Here is a 21,545-nt window from a genome sequence, read left to right as displayed (position 1 = left end):
CAGTATATTAAACAATCGAACGTGAATACCGGGCAAGTGTTATGTTATGTTAAAGGAACTTGTAAAGCGCACGTACACCAGACGGTTTCATGGCACTGGGGTCCAGGGGGATACTGCAGCAGTGAGAGGGTTAACATTAGTCATATGCCTAGCGGAACAGTCAGGTCTTTAGCGGTTTCCTAAACTGCATGTAAGAGGTCACTGATCACATCCCTAACAGGAGAGAGTTCCAGAATTGAGGGGCTAAGACTGCAAATCTTAGTCCCCCATGTTTCTTACGTTTAAAATACAGGATGACCAACAGATTCAGATGAGAGGACCCAAGGTCCCGAGAAGGGACGTAGCTCTGAATCCCAGCGGATATAAATGCTGGACTGTTGTCATGAAGAGCTTTAAATTACAGTTTTAAATCACAGTTTTAAATTTGTATTTTTAATATGTCTTTTAAACCAGTCAATAAGCCATCATCAGGAATTTGCTGTAAAATTTGTTCCCTAATGAACTCCTATTTTTATCATGCTTTTCTTGTATATGCTTTTATGATAATTTTTATCGAAATAAAGCTTTTTTGACTGGCTTTAAAGGTGATACACCCCAGTTTGAATGCACAGCGCATGACAACTGGGAGCCAGTGTAGGCTTTTCATTAGATGTCTAACATGGTGCCATTTGGGCTGGTGGTAAATTAATCTGGCCGCTTGGTTCTGCACCAGCTGTAGCCGATTTAATTGGTATGCTGGGATACCTACATAAAGTGAGTTGGCATAATCGATGCAGGAAATTACCAAAGCCAAAATGACTAGGGTCAGGACTTCAGTGGTCAGAAATCTACTGATCTTCCTGATGCTTTGCAACTGGAAGAAACAGGAGGAGACCACTGATCCAATCTGGGCTTTCATAAACAGGTCATTGCTGATCCTAATACCCAGACTTTTGATAGTACATGCTGGGGGTGGAGGGGTTCCCAATTGGGGTGGCCAGAAGTTGGAGATCTAGGAGTTGGCTGGCCCTCCTGTTCGGATCAGCTCGGTTTTATCAGGGTTTAGTTTTAGATGGTTACTGTTCATCCATTCACTAATAAATCTCATGGTGGATTGTAAGTTGGAAACAGAGGATGCCGATTGATCGAAATCAAATACCAACTGGAGATCGTCGTGTAGTTGAAGGTTCCAACCTTTCTTTCTCTGAGAGTGGATCAAGAGTAACAGATACAAGTTAAAGAAGAGTGGTGAGAGGGAAGAACCCTGGGGTACTCCGCAGGTCAATTTCCTTTTAGTGGAAAAGAAATTGGCGAGGCGAACCACTTTAGAGCGGTTGCTAAGAAAGGAAGAAAGCCATTTAGGGGCCTGGCCCTGGATCCCGGAGTTACTGACACGGTCAATCAAAAGGTCATGGTCGACCGTGTCGAAGGCCACCGAGAGATCAAGGAGTACAAGGGCCTGGGTGATGCCCTTTTCGCCCCCCCTTCTAAGCTCGTCCATGACCGTAAGGATGACCCTCTCTGTTGAGTGCCGGTCTAAAGCCTTCATGCTGAGGGTCGAGATAGTGGGAGTGTTTGATAAAGGAGCCGAGGCATCTGGCTACATGAGCCTCTAGAACTTTGCCTAAGTAGTGTAGCAGGGAGATGGGACGATAGTTACTTAGGGCTAGAGGGTCTGAGCCTGGTTTCTTTAGGATTAGAACAATGTCTGCATCTTTAAATTTATTTAGGACTATACCATGCTTAAGAGAGTTGTTCAGGAGCAAAAGAGGAGGGTCCAGGTAGGTGAGAAAAGATTCCTGTAATATGTGAGGGGACAGCAGTCTGTAGGGGAACCGGATCCGACCTTCCTTAGCAAGCCAGAGAATACTTCCCTAGAAATCAAAGGGATCTGGTCTAGCAGAAGCTGGTTTCTACATGTGGGCGGAGAAACTGTAGGAGAGGTATCGGTCGGGATGCTAAACTTAATAGTGGCAATCTTCAATGAAATAGGAGTTAAGAGAATCACATAGAGTTTGGGAGGGGACAGGTTTTGCCGTGACCCTATCTGGCTTGGATAGTTCGTCCACTAAAGAAAAGATTTCCTTGGACTTATTAGCAGAGTTTAAAATCTTGTTGGAAAAATAGTCCGCCTTAGTTTGCAAAATAGCATTTTTGTATTCCTTGAGTTGAGTTAGGAAGCACAGTGAGGGCAAGTGAAACAATAACTGCGCAACACAGGCATGGGTAATGGCCAGCATGTCAATGGAGTTAGTATTACAACTATATAAGTCACACCTGCTACCTCACCAGGGCATTTCATTTGGATTACTGCTCTCACTTTAAAGACTGTACGTTTAGGAGGTTTAAAGTGGACTCGAGATATGGCACAGATGGGCATGGTTAAAACTCTGGTCTATTAAGAAGCCCTCAAGAACATAAACATGTTTTTGCCGGCAACGTACAGCAAGTCAAATTAATAGAGAAAATAATTAAGAACACAAGATGGTGCATTTATGGTGAAAGGGTACCACTAAAACTAGAGGGTATGACATACAATAATGTGATGCTTAGGAGTTCTGGCAGGAAATATTGGTCATAAGAGGGTAGTGAATGCAGAGAACTTCATCCACCAGAACTGGTGGAGACAGTGAAAAACAAACTAATAAAGGTCTGGGACAGAGTAAGGGGAACAATAGTACTGACAGGACAAGTGTAAAGCAGGCAGGGCATGAATGTTAAGAGTATGAAGATTAATGGGCAGCTAATGTGCCATGTGATCCAAGTTGAGTATCCAGATCTATATTTCTATGACAACAAGTGTTAGAAGTTGCTTCCTGGCCGCAGATGATCTGGGGTGTTTTTGTTTAATAAAACACAAAACCATATTCATATTTTACTTACATGACACCTAAGTGGGTGTAGAGATGGTGCAATGCCGATTCTCATTAAAAGAGAACGTAATGCAATCATCCAAAGACATTGTACAATTATTGCAGCTTAATGCATATACTGCATTCTGATGGGCAGGCAAAGGGTACACAAACTAATTCAGTGCCATTTGATGCTTCTGACACTTTCAACTAGTGCACCTGTGAAATTGGCTACCAATCAACAGTCAACATGTGTTGGAGGTCTATACCTTTGACAGAGGACAACCAAAAATAGCTGTCACTTTTTCAAATAACCCATCTGTTATCCTCACTTTACCTCAATGTCTTCGATTTTTCTCCAATTTATAGAAATGGGACAGGATTTTCTGTAGAAGGTTTTGAAAAAAAGTTTCAATAGCTTGGACACTTTGGTTAGAGTTCAGCAAATCTTTCCTAGGTTGTTTGAAGAAACTAGGGCTTCCACTTCGAAAATAACATCTGAGGAATGCAAACCTTTCAGGAATCCTGCAGCACTTTCTATGGAACACTTACAGAGTGTGAAGCATATCGGTGGGAGGAGCAAGATGGCGGGCTGATACGCCACGGAGCAGCAGCAGCAGTACGAGATCCCTGCTATCGTCTATTAAGCTCTAAAAATTCTAGGAGTAATGGACCGCAACGATTGAATATTTCTCAAATCCCCTCTACATGACGAGCGAACCTTTTTTTTTTTTTTAATTGAATTAAAAACCGAAGATTGAGGGTCGAAGATTGATGTACCGGCTTTTCAAAAGCCTCCGGCGGCTGCTGTGGGCGGCGTGCTCTTCTTTTCCGGCGTTCAGGAGGTCGGAGCTCTGCCTGCCTGGTAGTCTCGGATTTGTGATTTCTGCAAACCTGGTGTATCCCGCTTTTAATTGTGAACTCCCAGGTGCTGACAAACACCTGAGCTTTGCTATTATGGCCCCCAAAATAAGTGCCCGGGGGCGCCGCGCTGGAAGGAGTACTCAAGCACAAGCCGCGCAAGCAACTATTTCAACGGCTTGCTCTCGGACGGTCTCTGCCTCGCTAATAAACAAGACCGAGGACAAAGTTGGAGGCAGCCAGAGATCGCTCCCCTCGGACCGGCATCTATCTAGTGCGGGTAAGCCTCTGATTCGACCTCCCCTTTTGGTCCCCGTAAATGTTACTCGGGGGGAAAATGAAGAGGGGCCCCCTATACACAGTGGTGGTTGTGGTGACTCAGGGGGGTTGTCAACATCTGGATCTTGCCCCGATGAGCATACCCTGTTTGTTGGGACTACATCGTCTGCTACACTGAACGATCTATGCCCTCCGGTTGCCGTTATATGTGGAAGTACTGGAAGGGAAGCTGCTGTGGTGGGGTGCTCGAGTGCCCAGGGGGAATCCTTGCTTGATAGAGGAAACTTGTATGCAGCTGGGCTTGAACATGTTGCTAGTGAGTTAACTGGCACCCTCCATTAGGAGACTCTGGGCTCTGGTTTGATCGATGTATCTAATGGAGACGACGTGGTGGAATCTGCTGTTCTTGTCCCCACTCCACTAAACGGCCTTAGCCAGGGCTCTCGGACTCCTCTGGTACGGGCCAGTGAGATGCCCGATGGTGGGGCAGTTGATGTTGATACTGCCTCTGGTTTGGATAACACTGGCCTAAACTGTAATAATGAGGAGTGGGAGTCTAACGATGAGATGCCAGAGTCCCTGGTAAATCTGCCAGTAGACTCTGTTAAGGAAAATATATCCAAAATAAAAGGGAAATCTAAGGCCAAGAACAGGTTAAAGAAGGGTAAATCTCCAGCTCTATCTAAGCCCGGTATAACGACTTCAGATCTATACGGACGCCCTGTCATAGATAAAAGTCCACTCCACAAATGGATTCAGGCTAGTGGGAGAGTTAAGAAAATGGCTCTACGTCTCTCTGGTAGTATTATAACATTGGGAGATCAGACAAAAGAAACGTCTCCAATCTAACCTCTAGCACAAGTGGATACAATGACACCGCCTCTACTCTCTCCCACCGATGCTCTCACTAATCCTCTGTCAGCAGTTCTCAATCCATCGACTGGGTCCGATTCTACGATTGAGGTTTCCACCGAGGGGCAAATGTTTTCATATAACGACCAAACTCTCAAGTTAGCTCCAGCTGTTATAGTTGATTCTGCTCCTACACTAGACTCTCCAATTATCCCCCCAGTTACTGATCTTGATAGCTCTGAAAAACAACATCTTCCACTTTTAACATCATTCTACAGACTCTCTCTGACCAACATAAGGAAACTCAACAACATTTCCTTCAGCTGAGGGAAGATATCACCAAGATTCAGAACTTTATGCAGGAACTAAATAATAAACTTGGAGGGGTTGCTCAGGACCTGGAGTCTCTACAGCAAAGGGTTTCAACGGTTGAGGAAACGTGTGCTTCCAACCTAGGTGTGGCCGACAGACAACAGGAGCAAATCGGGCGACTACAAAATAAGCTGGAAGATATGGAGAACAGGCAAAGGCAACTTAATCTTAGACTCTTTGGTATACCCGAGGGGTCTGAAGGGGCTGACCCGAGGGCTTATATTGTGTCATTATTTCAGAAGGCCTTCCCTGATCTTTCCGATTGGGATTGGGACTCTCAGCTTCAAAGAGTTCATAGACTGCCACTCTATGCATTGAATAAGGGTAGCAAATTTCCTCGCCCTTTTCTGATTTATTTTGGCAATTTTCTGCTCAGACAGGCGGTCTCACTCAAAGCCAGGCCAAATTCCCCGGTTTTGATAGATTCTTTATCTTTTTTCGTACGATCCGATTTAAGTAAAAGTACCATGGACAGACGTTGGCGGCTGCGTCAGCTCATTGACCCATTTAAGGCTTTGGGTGGTCAGGCTTTTCTGCAGGAACCGGCCCGCCTAAAGGTGATCAATGGGGGGGGCGTACATATATATTTACTGATGAGAAGGAGGCAGAACAGGTGCTTTCTAAATTAACATCTTAGAAGGGGCAGAGGAAAAGCTAAGTTAAGATGACGAAAATAGAACAGGAAAGGGAAAAGAGTGTATTGCCCTAGTGACTATTGATGTGGACACTTACTTATTTTTGTCTAGGTGGTGGCCTTGCCCATATTCTAGCATACTATACTGACAAATTCTATAGGTGGTGGAGGTGAAAATATGAGCGGAGGTAGCTCGAGCCGATGGTAGGTAATGGTGCTCGGAAATGACCTGGGAAAGAAGGGAGGTTATTCAATTCATCAAAAAAAAAAAAAAAAAAAAAGGGGGGGAAAACTGATGATTTGAGTATTATATTATTTGGAGTTTACGGATGTTTTCGATTATGCGGAGTTTTCTCTGAGCTTATGAATAAATAAATCTATTGTTTATTGCAGGTTGATCTCTCATGCTGCTTCTCCTTCGAGCTGCCCATCCAGCGGCGGCAGGGCATAAGAGGTTCTCCTCCTCTTGGGGAATGGGAGTGGGGGTTCAGTCTGAACCTCCTTGGGATGGTTCATAGGGTTTGTGGGGGTATGTTGGGAGGGGGAAAAAATGTTCAAACGATCAGGACGAGAGGGATGACTTTTCTTTTTTCTAATTTTTTCTTGAAACGATATATGGATTTGCAAAATAATGAGCAGGGAGCAGAAATATGTATATATAATGGATAGAATTAGATGTTTGGCATGGAATGTCGCAGGTCTCAACAGCAGGAATAAAAGACGACTTGTCACTGAAGAGTTAAATATGTATAAACCACAGCTGGCTTTACTTTCTGAGACACATATTACTTATACTGACCGCAAGCTTCTCCAGCAATTAGGATACGAAGTGGTGGTCTGCTCAGAATGTAGTACTCCTACTAGAGGTGTGGCTATTTTAAGACAGAAGGGTTTAAATCTAGCAATAATTAATACTAAGGTGGATAAAGCTGGGCGATGGGCCAGCGCTCAAATACTGTGGTGTGGTAATACTTATACTTTTTGTGTACTATACGGTTCAAATGTAGACGACCCTTCTATCATAGATAGGCTAAATATTGAACTGCTTGAGAGTAGAGGAGAACTTATTTTAATGGGCGACTTCAATCTTATTATGGACTATAACATTGATACTACCCGCCATCAATCATTTTGGAGGATGCGCCGATCTAGAGCGGCTATTATTGAACTTGGACGCATCCATAACATCAAAGATGCGTGGCGAACACTAGATCCTTCTGTCGCTGGTTTTACTTACTACTCAGCACCACACCAACTTTGCTCAAGAATCGATATGGCCTGGGTTTCAGACAATATACTAACAAACAGCTCCATGGAAATCTGTCCGAGAGTTGCCTCGGATCATAATCCTATTATATTAATGTTTACTATTCAACAGAGTTGCCCAAAACCAAGGTCATTTACATTCCCACGGCATCTGCTGTCTAATAAGGATTATATTTTACAATTAAAAGCACATTTAGCGGAGTTTATCACATTTAATATAAATTCAGCTACACCCAGTATAGTGTGGGACACGGTCAAAGCGAGTATTCGGGGTTTTACACAATACTATGTTCTCAATCAAAACTCACAAAATAAACTTAGTCTGGATGTCTTGGTTAATGCTGTAAGTATATTAGAAAAACAACTTTCATTGGCTCTGACCCAGGGCTCACCAAATATAGCAGATATATGCCAAAAATTAGCCAGCTCTAAACTCAATATTAAAACAAGGCATATGGAAAAAAATGCGATTAGCTCACATAAGTACCATCTCTCTCAATAGGAGAGTGGAGATAGGGTAGGCAAAATCCTTGCGTATAAAGTAGCGGACGATAAGTCTAGAACTCTTGTAAAAGAAATTAAGGGCCAAAATAATATAGTATATACTCAACCAGAGCAGATTCTGGAGCAATTTGCTGTATTCTATAGAGCATTATATACTCCAGAGGATCATCCGACTATGAATCAGATCCAAGAATATTTAGATACAAATTTAGTCAAGGATCAACAGATTGAAGGATCTGAGCTGCTTTCTGCTAATATCTCCGAGCCAGAGATAAGACTGGCTATTAATTCGCTCCCCCCAGGTAAAGCTACTGGGGAGGATACTATTCCACTTGAAATATATAAATTATGCTCAGAGGAACTTATACCTCTATTATCTACCGTGATAAGTAATATAGGAAGTACTGGGAAGGCTCCTGAATCTTGGAACACAACTAGGATTGTTTTTTTCTAAAAAAAGGTAAACCAGGAGACCAATGTGGGTCATGTCGACCCATTTCACTTATTAACACAGACGCTAAAATCTTTGCTAAGGTACTGGCCACACGATTAGCTCCATGCATACCGCATTTGGTGACTCCCCATCAACATGGCTTCGTTATGGGAAGAGATACTACTTCCCATATTAATACGGCTATTACGGCGTTCGATGTGGCTAGGACTAGTTCAACCCCACTCGGTATGATACTTCTGGACGCCGAAAAGGCGTTTGACCGAGTGGGGTGGGACTACCTTTGGTCAACACTGATTACTATGGGCTTTAATGGTCAATACCTAAAATGGCTACAGGCTTTATACGACTTCCCAAAGGCTAAGCTTAGCTATGCTGGGTTAATCTCGCTCAGTTTTCCAATTTCTCGTGGAACACGGCAAGGGTGCCCATTATCACCCTTGCTATTCGCGCTATCTCTGGAACCCTTTTAAGCAGCTCTACAAGCTCATCCTAAAATTATTCCTTTTGCATATGGCCAGACTTCGTTAAAAAGTACGGCATATGCCGACGATATAGCGGTCTACTCTAATGCATCGGAAGCTTTATTGGGTATCATTGATGAGGCTAATAAATTCGGGTCTGTTTCTGGTTACAAACTTAACACACATAAGACACAAGTTATCTTGAACTATAGGTCGCTTACTCCGGTCCTAGGTACCTGTCGAATAGCTACTTATCTTGGCATCAAAATCTCTTCTAATATTAATGAAATAATCACTCTTAATTATGAGGATCTTTTCAAAGAAACAGCTCTAACATTAAAAAAATGGCATAAGGTACCTCTTAGCATCATAGGTCGAATTAACTTAATTTAAATGAGCATACTACCTACATTTTTATACTTATTTAGGTCTATACCACTCTACGTCAACAACTCTTATTTTAAACGATTAGATGGGATCTTTAGCAGCTATATATGGGGATATAAAAAGGCTCGCAGATCAATCAACCTACTCAAACTGCCTTATCACAAAGGTGGTCTTAACTTTCCTGATTTTAGATTATATATTTTTTCAGCTTTTCTCAGCCGCCTCCGTAGCTTGTTTATTCGTAATAAGAATACATGTTTTTGTTATCAACTTTCGCTGGGTGAGGATTCTAATATGTTCTTAGCAAAAATGAACGACCCAAACTACTTTAAACGAGTTACATTTAAGACTGTCAAAGACAGTTTTAAAATTTGGCAATCGATTCTGACTAAATGCAATACGACGTTCTATCATCCCCAATTATTTTTATGGGTGAACCCAGGCCTCCCAGGAATATTTCACAACGGGTCATTTAAAATCTGGGAAAATGCTGGAATAAAAACACTTGGCGATTTATATGGCAATGATGGCCTTCTGACTTTTGAGACTCTTAGCAGACTTTACAAACTACCTAAAACTTCACGCTTCAAATACATACAGATTCAGGACTATCTCATACGTAAAATGAAGCTCTTAAATATTCCTGAGTCTGATATTTGGAAATGTTTCTATTCCAGCAAGGACAGGTCACTTATCAGTTTTGGATACGGTGTCTTAATCTTATATAAACCAGACGATTGTGGGAAAATAGCAGTGAAATGGAGTTCTCGACTAGGCTTAAATATTACTGCTAATCAAATTTCTTCTGCTTTCTGTAATATAAATCGCATAATTCATTCTTCTAGCTTGAGGTTACAGTATTATAAAACTATCTGTCAGCTATATTACACTCCCGAAAGACTCTCCAAGTGGTATAGTAATAGTACTGATAACCAACGGATTAGCTGTCCCAAATGCGATCTTTTAGCTGCAAGCTTAGAACATATGCTGTTTACGTGTCCTCGACTTACGGAATCTTGGACTAATGTAAAACAAGGAATGGCTCTAATTTTGTCTAGAACAATAACACTTAACATAACTAACGTATTGCTTGGTACTCAGATCTACAACAATCTACCAGCAGATTCACACTCAGACCTTTTCGATATCTTAATAGGTTGTGCTAGATTGACTTTAGCTCGAACTTGGATTGCAAGCAACCCACCACATGTGATGGAATGGTGGACTCTTGTTAGGAAAATCTATACTATGGAATCCTCTCTAGCTAAAATTAGAGGAGTCAAATCTCTACAGAAGCTAGATAGAATTTGGGGGTCCTCATTTACCTGACTGAGAATGAAAAGGGGGCTACTCCCCTCTTTCCCTTTTTTTTTTGTCTGTTTTCTACTTTTCTGGTTGTCTGTTTTACCTGCTATCGAACAAATCTAAACCTTTCGTTTATGAAACTTAATTCTGACATCTACTTCCAGGCTCTGCAAGATATATTGATATGATAATGTATAAATTATTTTGTATTTTCAAATGTATTGCTGATTCGATCTCTTGTCCTGATTTCAATAAAAAGATTTAAAATAAAAAAAGGAACACTTACAGAGAAGAGGCCTACAATAAGGGCGGACTTTTACCTTGTTATCGAGGGACTGGTAATTTGTATCGCTGGCACGCCAACCACCTTTGGATCTTTTCGCCATGACGTAAGCAATGATCTTTGAAAAAAAAAAAAGAGAGAAAAAGTTCAAGCTTTGCTGCCTTGAGGGGCCTTCATCAAATGCTACTAATGTTCCTCTAATCCAAGTCTCCTAACAGGCAGGATCACTATGTCTCTGCAGTGGGATGCACAAACCAACATGGTATTAGGTTACTAGGGTGACATCAGCAGCAGATACTCAAGTACACACAGTCGCTCAAAGAACTCCAAGAGGTGACGAGTCTTGCATACAATTGCCAATCAACAGGCGTCGCATTGTAAACTGGGCCTTCGCTCTCACTGTGTATATCTCCACCAATCTTTGGCTGACCTATTGTTTCCCACCTACGGTAGACACTTATCATGGATAAGTCTGATTTAACCCTATTACTTGAAGTTTCTGCCTCCAATCTCCTGGAGAGGTTTCTCTGTTTTCTGCTACACTATCTTATAACAGATTCACCTTTTCCCATGCTTTGCCGCACACAACCAGCATTACAAATGGCACAACGGCAACATGTCTTCAGCATCATCTGCACACGAGTTTAGTTAGCCCAAAATGTATCTCCTACCTACACAGCCCTCCTAAGCATGTGCTTCTTGACCAGTGTGAGACTGTCACTGGTGGGGAGTGTGAGAAGGTGGGACTGGCAGCAGTGTAAGCAACTTGTGCTGCTGTGGAAAAACTCAGGCTCTGGCGCTCTCAATTTAGCAGTTTTTGCCAGCACCAAATCCAGACCATAAATACACCAAATTGTCTTAAACATTTAGAGGAGGACAATAACAGAGAATTTTGCCAACGGATGATAAATTATGCATGCGTATCACAGCATTTAGCGGCGCAGCCTATCAGACATGACGCTCACAGAAAATAATCAGCCAGAAGATGGTGGGGGCAAGCTGCGCCATCCACAGTTGCTGAGCCCATGCCATAGAAAAGATAAAACCAAGGCAAACCTTGGTAAAGAAATTAGTATGTTGCCTCCAACATGCACCAGAACAAAATGTTTTCCCTTGAACTTTGTTGCCAAGCTGATATGTGTTGTTAAGTACGCGTTTGTTATTTTACCTGGCCCTTCCTTTTTGGCAAATAAAAGCATTAAAATCATAACCTCTTGGTTCATTTTGCACAAACAGACGTTTTTAATTGTGAGAAGTTTTGGCACAGTAAAGGGCAGACCTGTCGGAGGTGAGCCAAGAGTGACAGTTCCTGAACACTTCACTGCTTGTAAATTTTATTTTCTGCTCGATGTGGCCGGGAATAAATGAAGGCTCTGGATAGCGGACGGCTGACTGCGTCATCTTTTCATGACAGACCCTACAGAGGTGTCTGTGCCGGCGTACAGCTCCTATGTACTCTTTTATTTGACCCTGTTGGGATTCTATGTGGGCCCTAAATCACCCTACGCTCATCACTGACAGATTATTGATATTTACAACTATGTGGTAGCTGTTGCATTCCCTGCTAAGGTTTTGATCCAGTCTGTTCTAAGTTATCAGGCATTTTTTTTCTTGACAAGTATTTGACAGTTAGGGAGTCAGATTTCCCTTCCAAAGAAGGGGCCGAACCCATCCCTAAGAACGAGGTGCATTTAATTGCACTTGGTTTGTCGGCTGTACCTCTAACTATTTTCCAACCCCTTGCTGAGCCAGAAGCTCTAATCTGAACACGCCGGGCTGTCCAACTATTAATGGTTAAATTGAAGTGACCTACGGAGAGGGGCGGAGGAGAGGTGATGGGAAGAGTAGGGGGGAGGGCATTTAGGAGGTAGCTACTCTGCTTCCTCTGTGCTGCCCCGACTCAGCTGCAGGTCAGCCACAATTTCCCATCCACGGCTTTATAATCAGCATCCCTTTGTTGGTTTAAATACGGCTAGACTATAGTTTTGGGGAAGGACTGACATTTGTTTTTTATTCAATGAACCAAAAGGGTTCCTTGTTGTGCGTCATTTCTGACTTCGATATTGGATATTATTACCCTTTAATAGGGCCGCTGCAGTTGCTCAGGACCCTTACCTTCCCCCCTGCGGAATAACGATTGTGTAGCAAAGCCGTGCAGTGTTGGTGAACCGAATAAGGTTATCGGATTCAATTGAAGGGCGTTTAATACCCAGATTGTTCCTCTGCACTGTAAACAGAGCCAGTTAATCAGAAACGGGAGGCCAAAATGATTGCTGGGGCAGCAGTGGCCCATCAAGAAGAGGGGCCAGATCTTCCGATTATGACTCTATCAGAAACATCTCTGATAGACATCATGTCTACTAGGCCTCGGCAGTAAATTTCGTTCCGCTCGCGGAATTTGAGTAATTTCCCGTTCTGCGTAGAACGTGGAATTGCCCAAAATTCTATGTTCCGTGGCTTCGCAAAATTTTTGCTTGTTCGCGTTCTCAAAATGCGTGTTCGCAAGATATTTCTCCCAGAGCACGCAAACAGCGTTCGTGAACAGGAAAAAAGCATCGCGAACAAGCAATTCCGTGTGTTTGCGGAATTTCTGCGTGCTCGCAGAGATTTTTTACCGTTTCGCGGAGATTTGCGTAGCGCAACTACGCAAATTCTGCCCACCCCTAAGGTCTACCAGCTCCTATAATTGTTCAGTCCTACTGGAAACTCAAAAGGGAAATTTGTGTGGTGGTGTGGCTTAAAAAAAAACATTCACGACAACCTGCATTCTCGCCAAATTTCTTTGTCAAAATACTTCATTTTTGAGGTAATAGCCTCCATGCTTGTCCTGACCCCTGATAAATCTTGGACTGTCACCTGCATGCATTGTTCTCTCTAGGGTTTACGTAACTTAAAGAATATGGCTACTGATTTAATCAACTCTGTCATAGGCTATTATCATTCAATTTTCATCATGAGAGATTTGAACATTTGGGCTGATCAGTGCGACATGGCAGCAGTGTCTTCCTTTGGGAAATACCTGACGATAGTGGGCCTAACCCTGGACTGGGTTTTGATTCCTTCAAATATAGTTCCGCAGCACATTAGAACTCATTCCATATCCTGTTTTTGTCTCTTACGCCTTTAACCTTCCAGAAACAAAAGGTTTCTTGGCAAGGTTTGCTATCGGGAGCCACAACCTCCTGCTCAGTCACATCCAGTAGGTGCAGGCGTGCCCCCCCCCCTCTTAGCAGTGGTTAAGGTAATGTCTGTCTGGCACAGTCTGGTTTCCAATGACGGAGTACTAGCACATTTTGACAGGTGGGAGTCATTTCGCAGTCTCCCCCCTAATCATTTGGGCTTTTCAACCTAAATGTGACGTTTTTTAATGACTTGAAGAACGGGGTACTGTTTCACATCTATGCACATAACAGAGTTGTTTTCCATCCAGTGGGGATTTCCCCATAAATTCCTTAGCTCTAACAACTGGTGTAGGAGTTCCAGATTTTCAACCGAGCTAGTTGGATCATCTTGCATGAAGAGAAGATCAAACTAACATTAGCTGGGTTCCCTTGCCTAACTTCATGTTTCTCACCATAAATTAAAGGAACCTAGGTGGGTCGACTATTAAACTCTCTCTTAAAGTGAAAACAGTCAGTGTGGTATTTAATGGCACTATGAGGCAATAGGTACATGTCCAACCAGTTTAGTATATTGAGCTGTTCATATAGCGGTCTGCTTCACGTCTCTAGTCTCAGCTGCGGGAATGGAGTGGAGCCGCTGATACCCAGGCGATTACAGGTTCTCGCCAGGACTACAGTCTTTCTTTCTTTGTAACCATCCCTGATAAAGGTCTTGGGCCCTACAGAAGATTCAACATTATGTGGCTAGAGTGGTGGTTGTGCTTAGGAAGTTTTTAGCAAGTTCTTCATACTCTCGGTACTTCATTGGCTCCCAGTAACCAAATGAGACCAACTTTGACTGTTGCCTCTAATTTACAAGTCTATGTATGTGGTTGGTCAGTCCACTAGGGAAGAAGCCTTTTGACCTAAGTCCCCACTATAACCCGAACAGCTCAAGAAAAGTGGCTGGAAGCACCCAAGATGAAATGTGCGATCCTGTGGAACAGACTAGCGCAAGTAGCAAGAATTAAGGATGGGAATGATCTGTAACTTGGCCTCAGTTTAAAAGTCGATCAGAAACCTACATCTTCTGATTTTGGTCACAGTAACGTCAGTTTCCTTGTTGCACATAGCACCTGAATACCCTTGGCGCTGGGAAGTTTGCAAAGGTTGCTTTTAACTAGGGAGAGAAGATATGCAGGAACTGACAATGAATCCTATTATACATTCCAATCAGGAGGTAGAAATTCTATTCAACAACACTATTCATGTCAGAATCCAACTATTACCCCTCTACTTCCCACCACTTTTCTCAAGAGAGGCCACAAAAGAAAGGCACTTTGAGAAACCACTGCTGCTATGGTAGCCTACTTAAAATGCAGCATATTTTCCACCACCAGTGTAATAGAGGTCCTCAATCTGCCACACTGAAATTTTGAAAACTCCAGCAAAACTCTAAATCAGTCCTTTAGTTTGCAGAGCAAGCTACAGAATACTATTCAGTTGTTCACTCTATGGTAGGGTCAACGCACAATTAGTCACAACCTATGATTCAGGCCAAAGTCTGGGCCGAATAACCTGGCTCCTGGGGCAGTTAACAAAATGTGAAATGTGAATGGTTGCTGTTGGCAGGACAGCTCATTTGGCAGACCAAATCTCTGCAGAGACATGCGCATAATCTACAAACTACAGGTCCAAAAGAAGACAGGGAAGACTCAGAATTTTGCATATTAGTGTCAATCAGGTGAGTGCTTTCAAGATGGGATGGATGGAACACACAATATGTTTGTAACAGCCTACAGAGTGCACTATGGCTGGTCAACATTTATTATGAGAAAGGTATGGAGGAGTAATCCAACAGGGAAAGGTATTATTCTGCACATAGTGATTGCACATAAAGTAATGAAACCACAAGAAACATAAGAGAAAGGAGGGAGCTGGGGTAAGTGGACAGAAGAAGATCCAGTAATTGTTAACCTAGCGCCTAGAGCACAGAATGTACTAACAGCAGGCTCTAGGCCGGGTCACTGTGAGTGGACAACCAAGGCGCAGCTTGAAATGTCATCAGCTTCCAAGCGAGAATGAAATATTTGGAATGCGATCGTTTCAGTTGCGCCACTTCTGCAAACATCACCTTGTGTCACTCAGGAACGGTCTAACAGATCAGAAAATTATTAACCTTAAATATTCTCATGAAAATGATATGTTAACACCGTTTGTATGCAAACTCTGTAGTTTCATAGTTCTTAGAGGGTCAGGGTTCTTTAATGGACTGGAGTCATTGTGGTCTCGTACTTTTGTGCTGGGTCTGTTGAACGTATTATCTAGTGTTGGTTCCTATTTATGAGTGGGAGTAATAGGACGTGTACAGGCCTGCTGGAAACCTATGTACTGTAGTTTGTGTATGGGTGAGTGTGAAAAAGCCCTTTCGGATTTATTTTGCTCCAGATGGATGAACATTTGTCCTTTGACAGCCTGAAGTGTCTGCAGATTAAACTATTTGCCTATTACATATCTTTGATGCCTTGTTGGTTGAATGCAAGTGTTGGCTTATGGTTGGTGAATAGTGGGGTGCTGCTGGCCGGCAACAATCAGCAACATATATGTGTGGGGCGTATGTGGTGAGTTCTAACTAAGATGTTCTCTTGGATCAGCAAGGGACGGTTGTCTGAGAACTGGAATTTGCTGTAGAGGCACCAATAAGCTTGTCTCTGGGTTTAGCACCATGAGGGTGAAAGAAGGACTGCATGTTCTAAAGTTTTGGCTTTCCTCCCACTACTGGTTTGGACTAAGCCTATTAGTCTCTAGAGAGCCTAGGGGCTTTTGAGCACGGTGTTGTCTGCGCCTACAAGCGTCACACTTAACGATTCAACTTACATTAAAGAGGGTGCTGCTTGGTCACAAACCCACCCTCGGGAAACGTTTATTAGGGCAAAGGTTGGTTTCAACACATACCAGAAACAAAGAACATCAAAGTGGGCCCAAAAAAACAATAGTAGGTCTGCTTACTAGAAGCTTAAAATGTGTTCATGACTGGTGGAAGATTATATTGGTGGACACACCAACCACTATTCTTCTGAGGCTAAAACTATTACCGCTTCTACAGCCTTCCATTCTATACCCCTTCCAGAAGGCAGAGGATAGCCAACCAATACAGACACGAAGGTGAGAAAAATCCAGGAAGTCTTTCGGGGACACCAAGCAGTTCAGAACTGGCATACGAGAAACACTGCCCTTAAATCAAGTAAATCACAAGTGCTTGTAAGTGTCTGAGAAAGTCCAGGCACAAGATGACAAATCCAGTTTCTTGCAGCATGAATATAGTTTTTTCCCTGAAGGTACGAAGAGTGTAGGTGGAAATGTAAACTGTAAAAGCCTTATTTCTGTTGTGGATGAGCCTCAGAAACCAGTATATGAATATCGAAAACTGCATATTTTGCCTTATGTACTTTCCATGGCTAAATTGAATTTGCACTTCACTGCATATAAACTTAGGGTTAGACGATAGTACACCACAGTTCAAGTGATCTAGCTATCTCTAAAAGACACAGTCATGCAGCCTGAAAAACGATTTTGCAATACTAATGCTCCTCTCTTCGAAGTTTATTACAATTACAAATTATGCCAATTTTCTTCCATTTTTTCCAAGCCTCTTTATGTTATGAAAAGATTCGTGTTTTTGTGCCAAGAAATTTCTTTTGAAGTATAAAGGGCAGGCGATACGGCTAAGCTGCGGCAAAAGTTCAGCAGGCACTGCAAAGCTATTTCAAGGGCGAAATACCCTCCCCCCAAACCTCAACTAGAATATCCTGATGGAGCCATTTTGTTAGACTTTTTTGATATCTGACATACCTTTACCGGGGCTACTTGTATTTAGGACATATTGATAGAATGTCAATCAACCTACGAGATAGCAGATGTTTATGGTTAATTTTTGTTTACATTCTTAAATTGTCCATATCAACATCAATACAAAACAATTCTGCAGATGCCCATGCCTTTTAGAGCACAATGTTGTAAGCATTCTGAAAGATGTATTCCAAATCCGGGTACTACCACTAGCAGGCTTTTTTAAAAATAAATACAAAAAAGAAATTGTAGCAGGATTTTAGTTTCCAATAACAGAGAGTTTCAATGACTTCTCTGATAACCCTATGATCATTATGCAACAGAAGCTTAAGTTTATAAATAAAATCGTAGGTTAATAAATTAAATCTTGTTTAACTGACCACCTGTATACTTTACATCCGAGTAGTAATTTATACATGGCCACTTACATCAGGGTGCTACCTGCAGACAACCTAACTTTGCTTATAGCTAATGACATTAAGTAGTCACATCCATGGGGGGGCTATATCTATACATTCCTACTTTGCACTCAGATGCTACCTTCATATATGGTCACGTTCATCTAGGTGTTACATGTATACATGCACAAATTCATATTTGTATTCTTACTTCGCATATGTAACTATATAACGTTACTTTTGTTTGGATGCTACCTCACATCAGGATTGCTTTGCTTCTGAGCTGTCATTGTCTTCAAATCACTATCACCATGGAACAGCCTACCATCATTTGTCCTGAAAGGTATTATGATGTAAGCGCGTCAAAAAGTACATCTTAGCAATGTATCTTGCTTGTAGTACCATGCATACAGGCCATCTCTGGCACTTCCGCCCATATACTTATTGCTCGCATGCTTACATCTTCTCACAAGAATGTCCATGCTCTACCCAGCAGTCTTTGTCTTAAACGTCTGGCTCAAGTGCTCCTCGCAATACTTCCTCAAAATTCTCTGTGTGTTATGTAGAGACAAGGTTACTGGGAAAAGAATGGAGAACTTCAAGTCCTCATCGCCAAACTGCGCCTATAATTCCCAACAACCAACACCCTTCCTATCCACACATATAGGACTCTGCTTTCTTTTAGAGGGCACTGTAAGAAAACTTTGTGTACCACAAGCGGATACAGATCACAGTATAAATGACAATGAAGGACCCTGCGATCTTCCAACTAAGGCAAAAGAACTAAAGCCTGCAAAACTATCCGTCAACCTCAGTATCACACAGTGCCTTTCCTAGACTAGGCTCCACTATGGCAATCACAGCATCACAACTGCTAAGCAATGTAACCAGCAGCAGTAAAGCATGTAAGTCAGACATTCCATTTAAATATAGAATTATGGCCACAGAGGAAAAACTATCAAAGGTTCCATATCCCCCTTGGATTTCAAATGAGTCATACAATGAGAGTAGATCTCTAGATAAACAGGCTGCTGTACCTTGTAATGAGGGGATAAGGTAACCATGAGGTGAAGGTTAGGGTATATGTATTATTGGACGCAGACAACTCTTGCCCTCTCCTTCCCCAACTGCCATCCCGAAAGAGGTGCAACTTTGCTCCACTTGCAAAAGGAGAAAAAAGCCACAGCTATGAATAAAATTGCTGCTAAGTGACACTGTTCCAAAGAACCCAAGACTCACCCACCAGCTGTATGGGACCCAGTCTGGGCCCCTTTTCTTCAAAACCCAGCGACATGGAAGTGTCCTCACCTTGCTAGATTAAAGGCATTAGGATAGTCAATTGCCATCTTGTGTCATTACCTGTGTATAAGACGCTTTAGTGTTCGTCATTTAATTATGGAGAGAAGGACAAGCACAGACATAAGAAAAACAACATATTTAACATTACAGGAGAATAATGCAAGCAAAAATGTGTACAAATGAACCATACCTTTTCATTATAGTGGTAAACGGCATAAAAAATAATTATGATTATCGCAGTGGCGACCAGGTAAGCATAGAAATGTCTGCCTAATAACTCTTTTTGGCTGTTCAGATTCTTCTGGTCTGAAAAATCATATTCATTCTTGATACGATTGTTGCTGTCCGGATACAAAATGTCAACAAAATTCTCCTGTGACTTTGGCGCTGCATCATCATCATCATCATCATCTTTTTCTTCTTCTTCCAGGTTGACTAGAATGCCATCTAGAACGCCAACTTTGTCAGCGTCATCTTGTCTCTGTGAAATTAAAACAGTGCTATTCCCCATAAGGCTTTCATTGGAGTCATCCTCATCATCAGTGGCTAACCAAGTCATTTCGCCATGTTCTACCCAGGATTCAGTTGCATCTTCAGCATCCTCATCCTCCTCGAAGATCAGCCATGTGTTAGGATTGTCATATTCCTCCAGGGATTGGGACTTCGCATCTTCATCATCCTCCTCCTCAAAGACAAACATTGTATAACTATCATCCTGCAATTTTTCATTGTCTCCCATGTGTGGGACTGAAGCAATCTCCATGTCATACTCGTTCATTTGACTATTGGTCATATTTTGTTGATCACCCTCTGGCTCCTCTGTAAAGTTTGAGGCATTGGCTTCCTCATTGACATCCTCCCACAATGCTTCAAACAGGGCCTTTGCCACTTCATCATCCTGAGACCAGGGGTAATTCACACCCTCTCCAGCCTTCGTCAGCGATTCCTCCTCAGCCAATGGCTCCTCCTCTGCATCCTCGCTGAGAGACGACTCATTGCCTGACTTACTCACTTTCTCCTCATCCAATGTTGGCTGTTCATCCTCCTCCAAATCCTGAACTGATGAATCTATCACCCACGTCTCTTTGGTTAGTAGTTTCCCTTTGGTGTTCTCTTCCTTTTCTTGATTTGGCAGTTTCACCCCCTCATCTTGGCTTGAAGAGTTTACCTCATTCTTACTTTCATAAGTCATAGGTTTCACTGCTTCAACCTTGGTCAGTGGTGGCTGGTTCTCCTCAACCTTTTCTCCATCCTGTGTTAGTAAATACTTTCTGTTCTCTTCTATGGCTTTCTCCTTCTCCTCTGTAGTCAAAGGCACCTTCAATTCTGCACCTGGTTGGTTGGGCGCTGCAGTGTCTGCTTCATACTGTATCCTAGACTCTTTTATTGAGATGTCAGAAAAGTTCTTCCCGCTGGTCAAAGAGACATTAATAAACATTCCTTTTTCAGCGACAAGTGTGTTTTTCTCTTCAGAATCATCCTCTACCACACCCTGAACAGCTGATGGTTCAGTCACAAGACTTTCGTCAACAGGACCTAAAAAACAGAATACATTTTAGGATAGGTAATGGTGGTTACAACTGCCCTGTAATCATTCAGCTCAAATTATGCTCCAGTATGTAAAAGCAAAGGAGTGCTCAAAATTGCAGCTTAACCACTAAAGTACTGTAGCAAAGGTTGGTCACCAAAGAAATTGTATAACAGAAGAAGCGGTCAGGCTCTTTCAGTTACTGTGGTCAATGCAAGTGGTCAGGTAAGGACAGAAAGTGTACTGAGGCGCAGATTGAGTGAGATAGCGATGGGTCAGACAGTATGTGTCAAAGGTAAAGTGACTCTCTGGAGAAGTCAGTCACTTGGAGTCAGACCTTATACTGCACAAATGTGTGGATGCCCTCCTCTCCCATTTCTGCATTTCACTTTCTAGTTTCCGAAATGTCCCAGCTTCTGGTCTCTTTGTCTCGGTCACTGTGTTTTCAACCTGTTTTAGTAGGCTCCTTGTTCGCATTATAAGCTCAACATTCAGTCTGTGGTGTGAAAATGCCGTGGTAAGTTTCTTATGAAAATACACACTATGGGAGTTTACAAAATGGGCACCTTCATCTATATGTTTCAGGAAATTCACAACTGCAGATGTAATTAAAGAGGATCCTATGGTAGGTCTCGGTTAAAGAATATGTTAGGCATTAAATATGGCAGGAAAAATAGAAATCTTTTCTCTAGTCATGCCTAAATGTGGGTTTACTCTAGAGTATGTGTAAAAGTATGTAAAGCACACTGTGCGGTGAAGGTTAGGGCTGCCTGGATCAAAAGGATCAAACGGGCCAGGTATCTAAATAACTGTATGTATGAATGAATGAATGGATGGAAAAACTTACACCGCAGTGCAGGAATTTCAAAAAGGCACCCCAG

General features: G+C 42.4%; 1 protein-coding gene across 1 annotated transcript in view; it reads right to left on the bottom strand.

Moving 5' to 3' along the window:
• LOC146784353 (uncharacterized) overlaps positions 1 to 21,545 on the bottom strand; it is a 70,218-nt gene that overhangs the window by 6,217 nt on the left and 42,456 nt on the right. The window contains exons 2-3 of the mRNA XM_085636176.1: positions 19,327 to 20,672; positions 10,527 to 10,607 (exon numbers count right to left, since the gene is read on the bottom strand). Coding sequence (XP_085492302.1) covers positions 10,527 to 10,607; positions 19,327 to 20,672 — 1,427 coding nt within the window. The remainder of the gene's footprint in view (positions 1 to 10,526; positions 10,608 to 19,326; positions 20,673 to 21,545) is intronic.

The sequence above is a fragment of the Triturus cristatus genome, chromosome 11, assembly GCF_964204655.1.
Source record: "Triturus cristatus chromosome 11, aTriCri1.1, whole genome shotgun sequence".
NCBI lineage: Eukaryota > Metazoa > Chordata > Amphibia > Caudata > Salamandridae > Triturus > Triturus cristatus.
The sequence above is the reverse complement of the archived record's forward strand: the minus strand, read 5'-3'. Positions and strand labels throughout refer to the sequence as shown.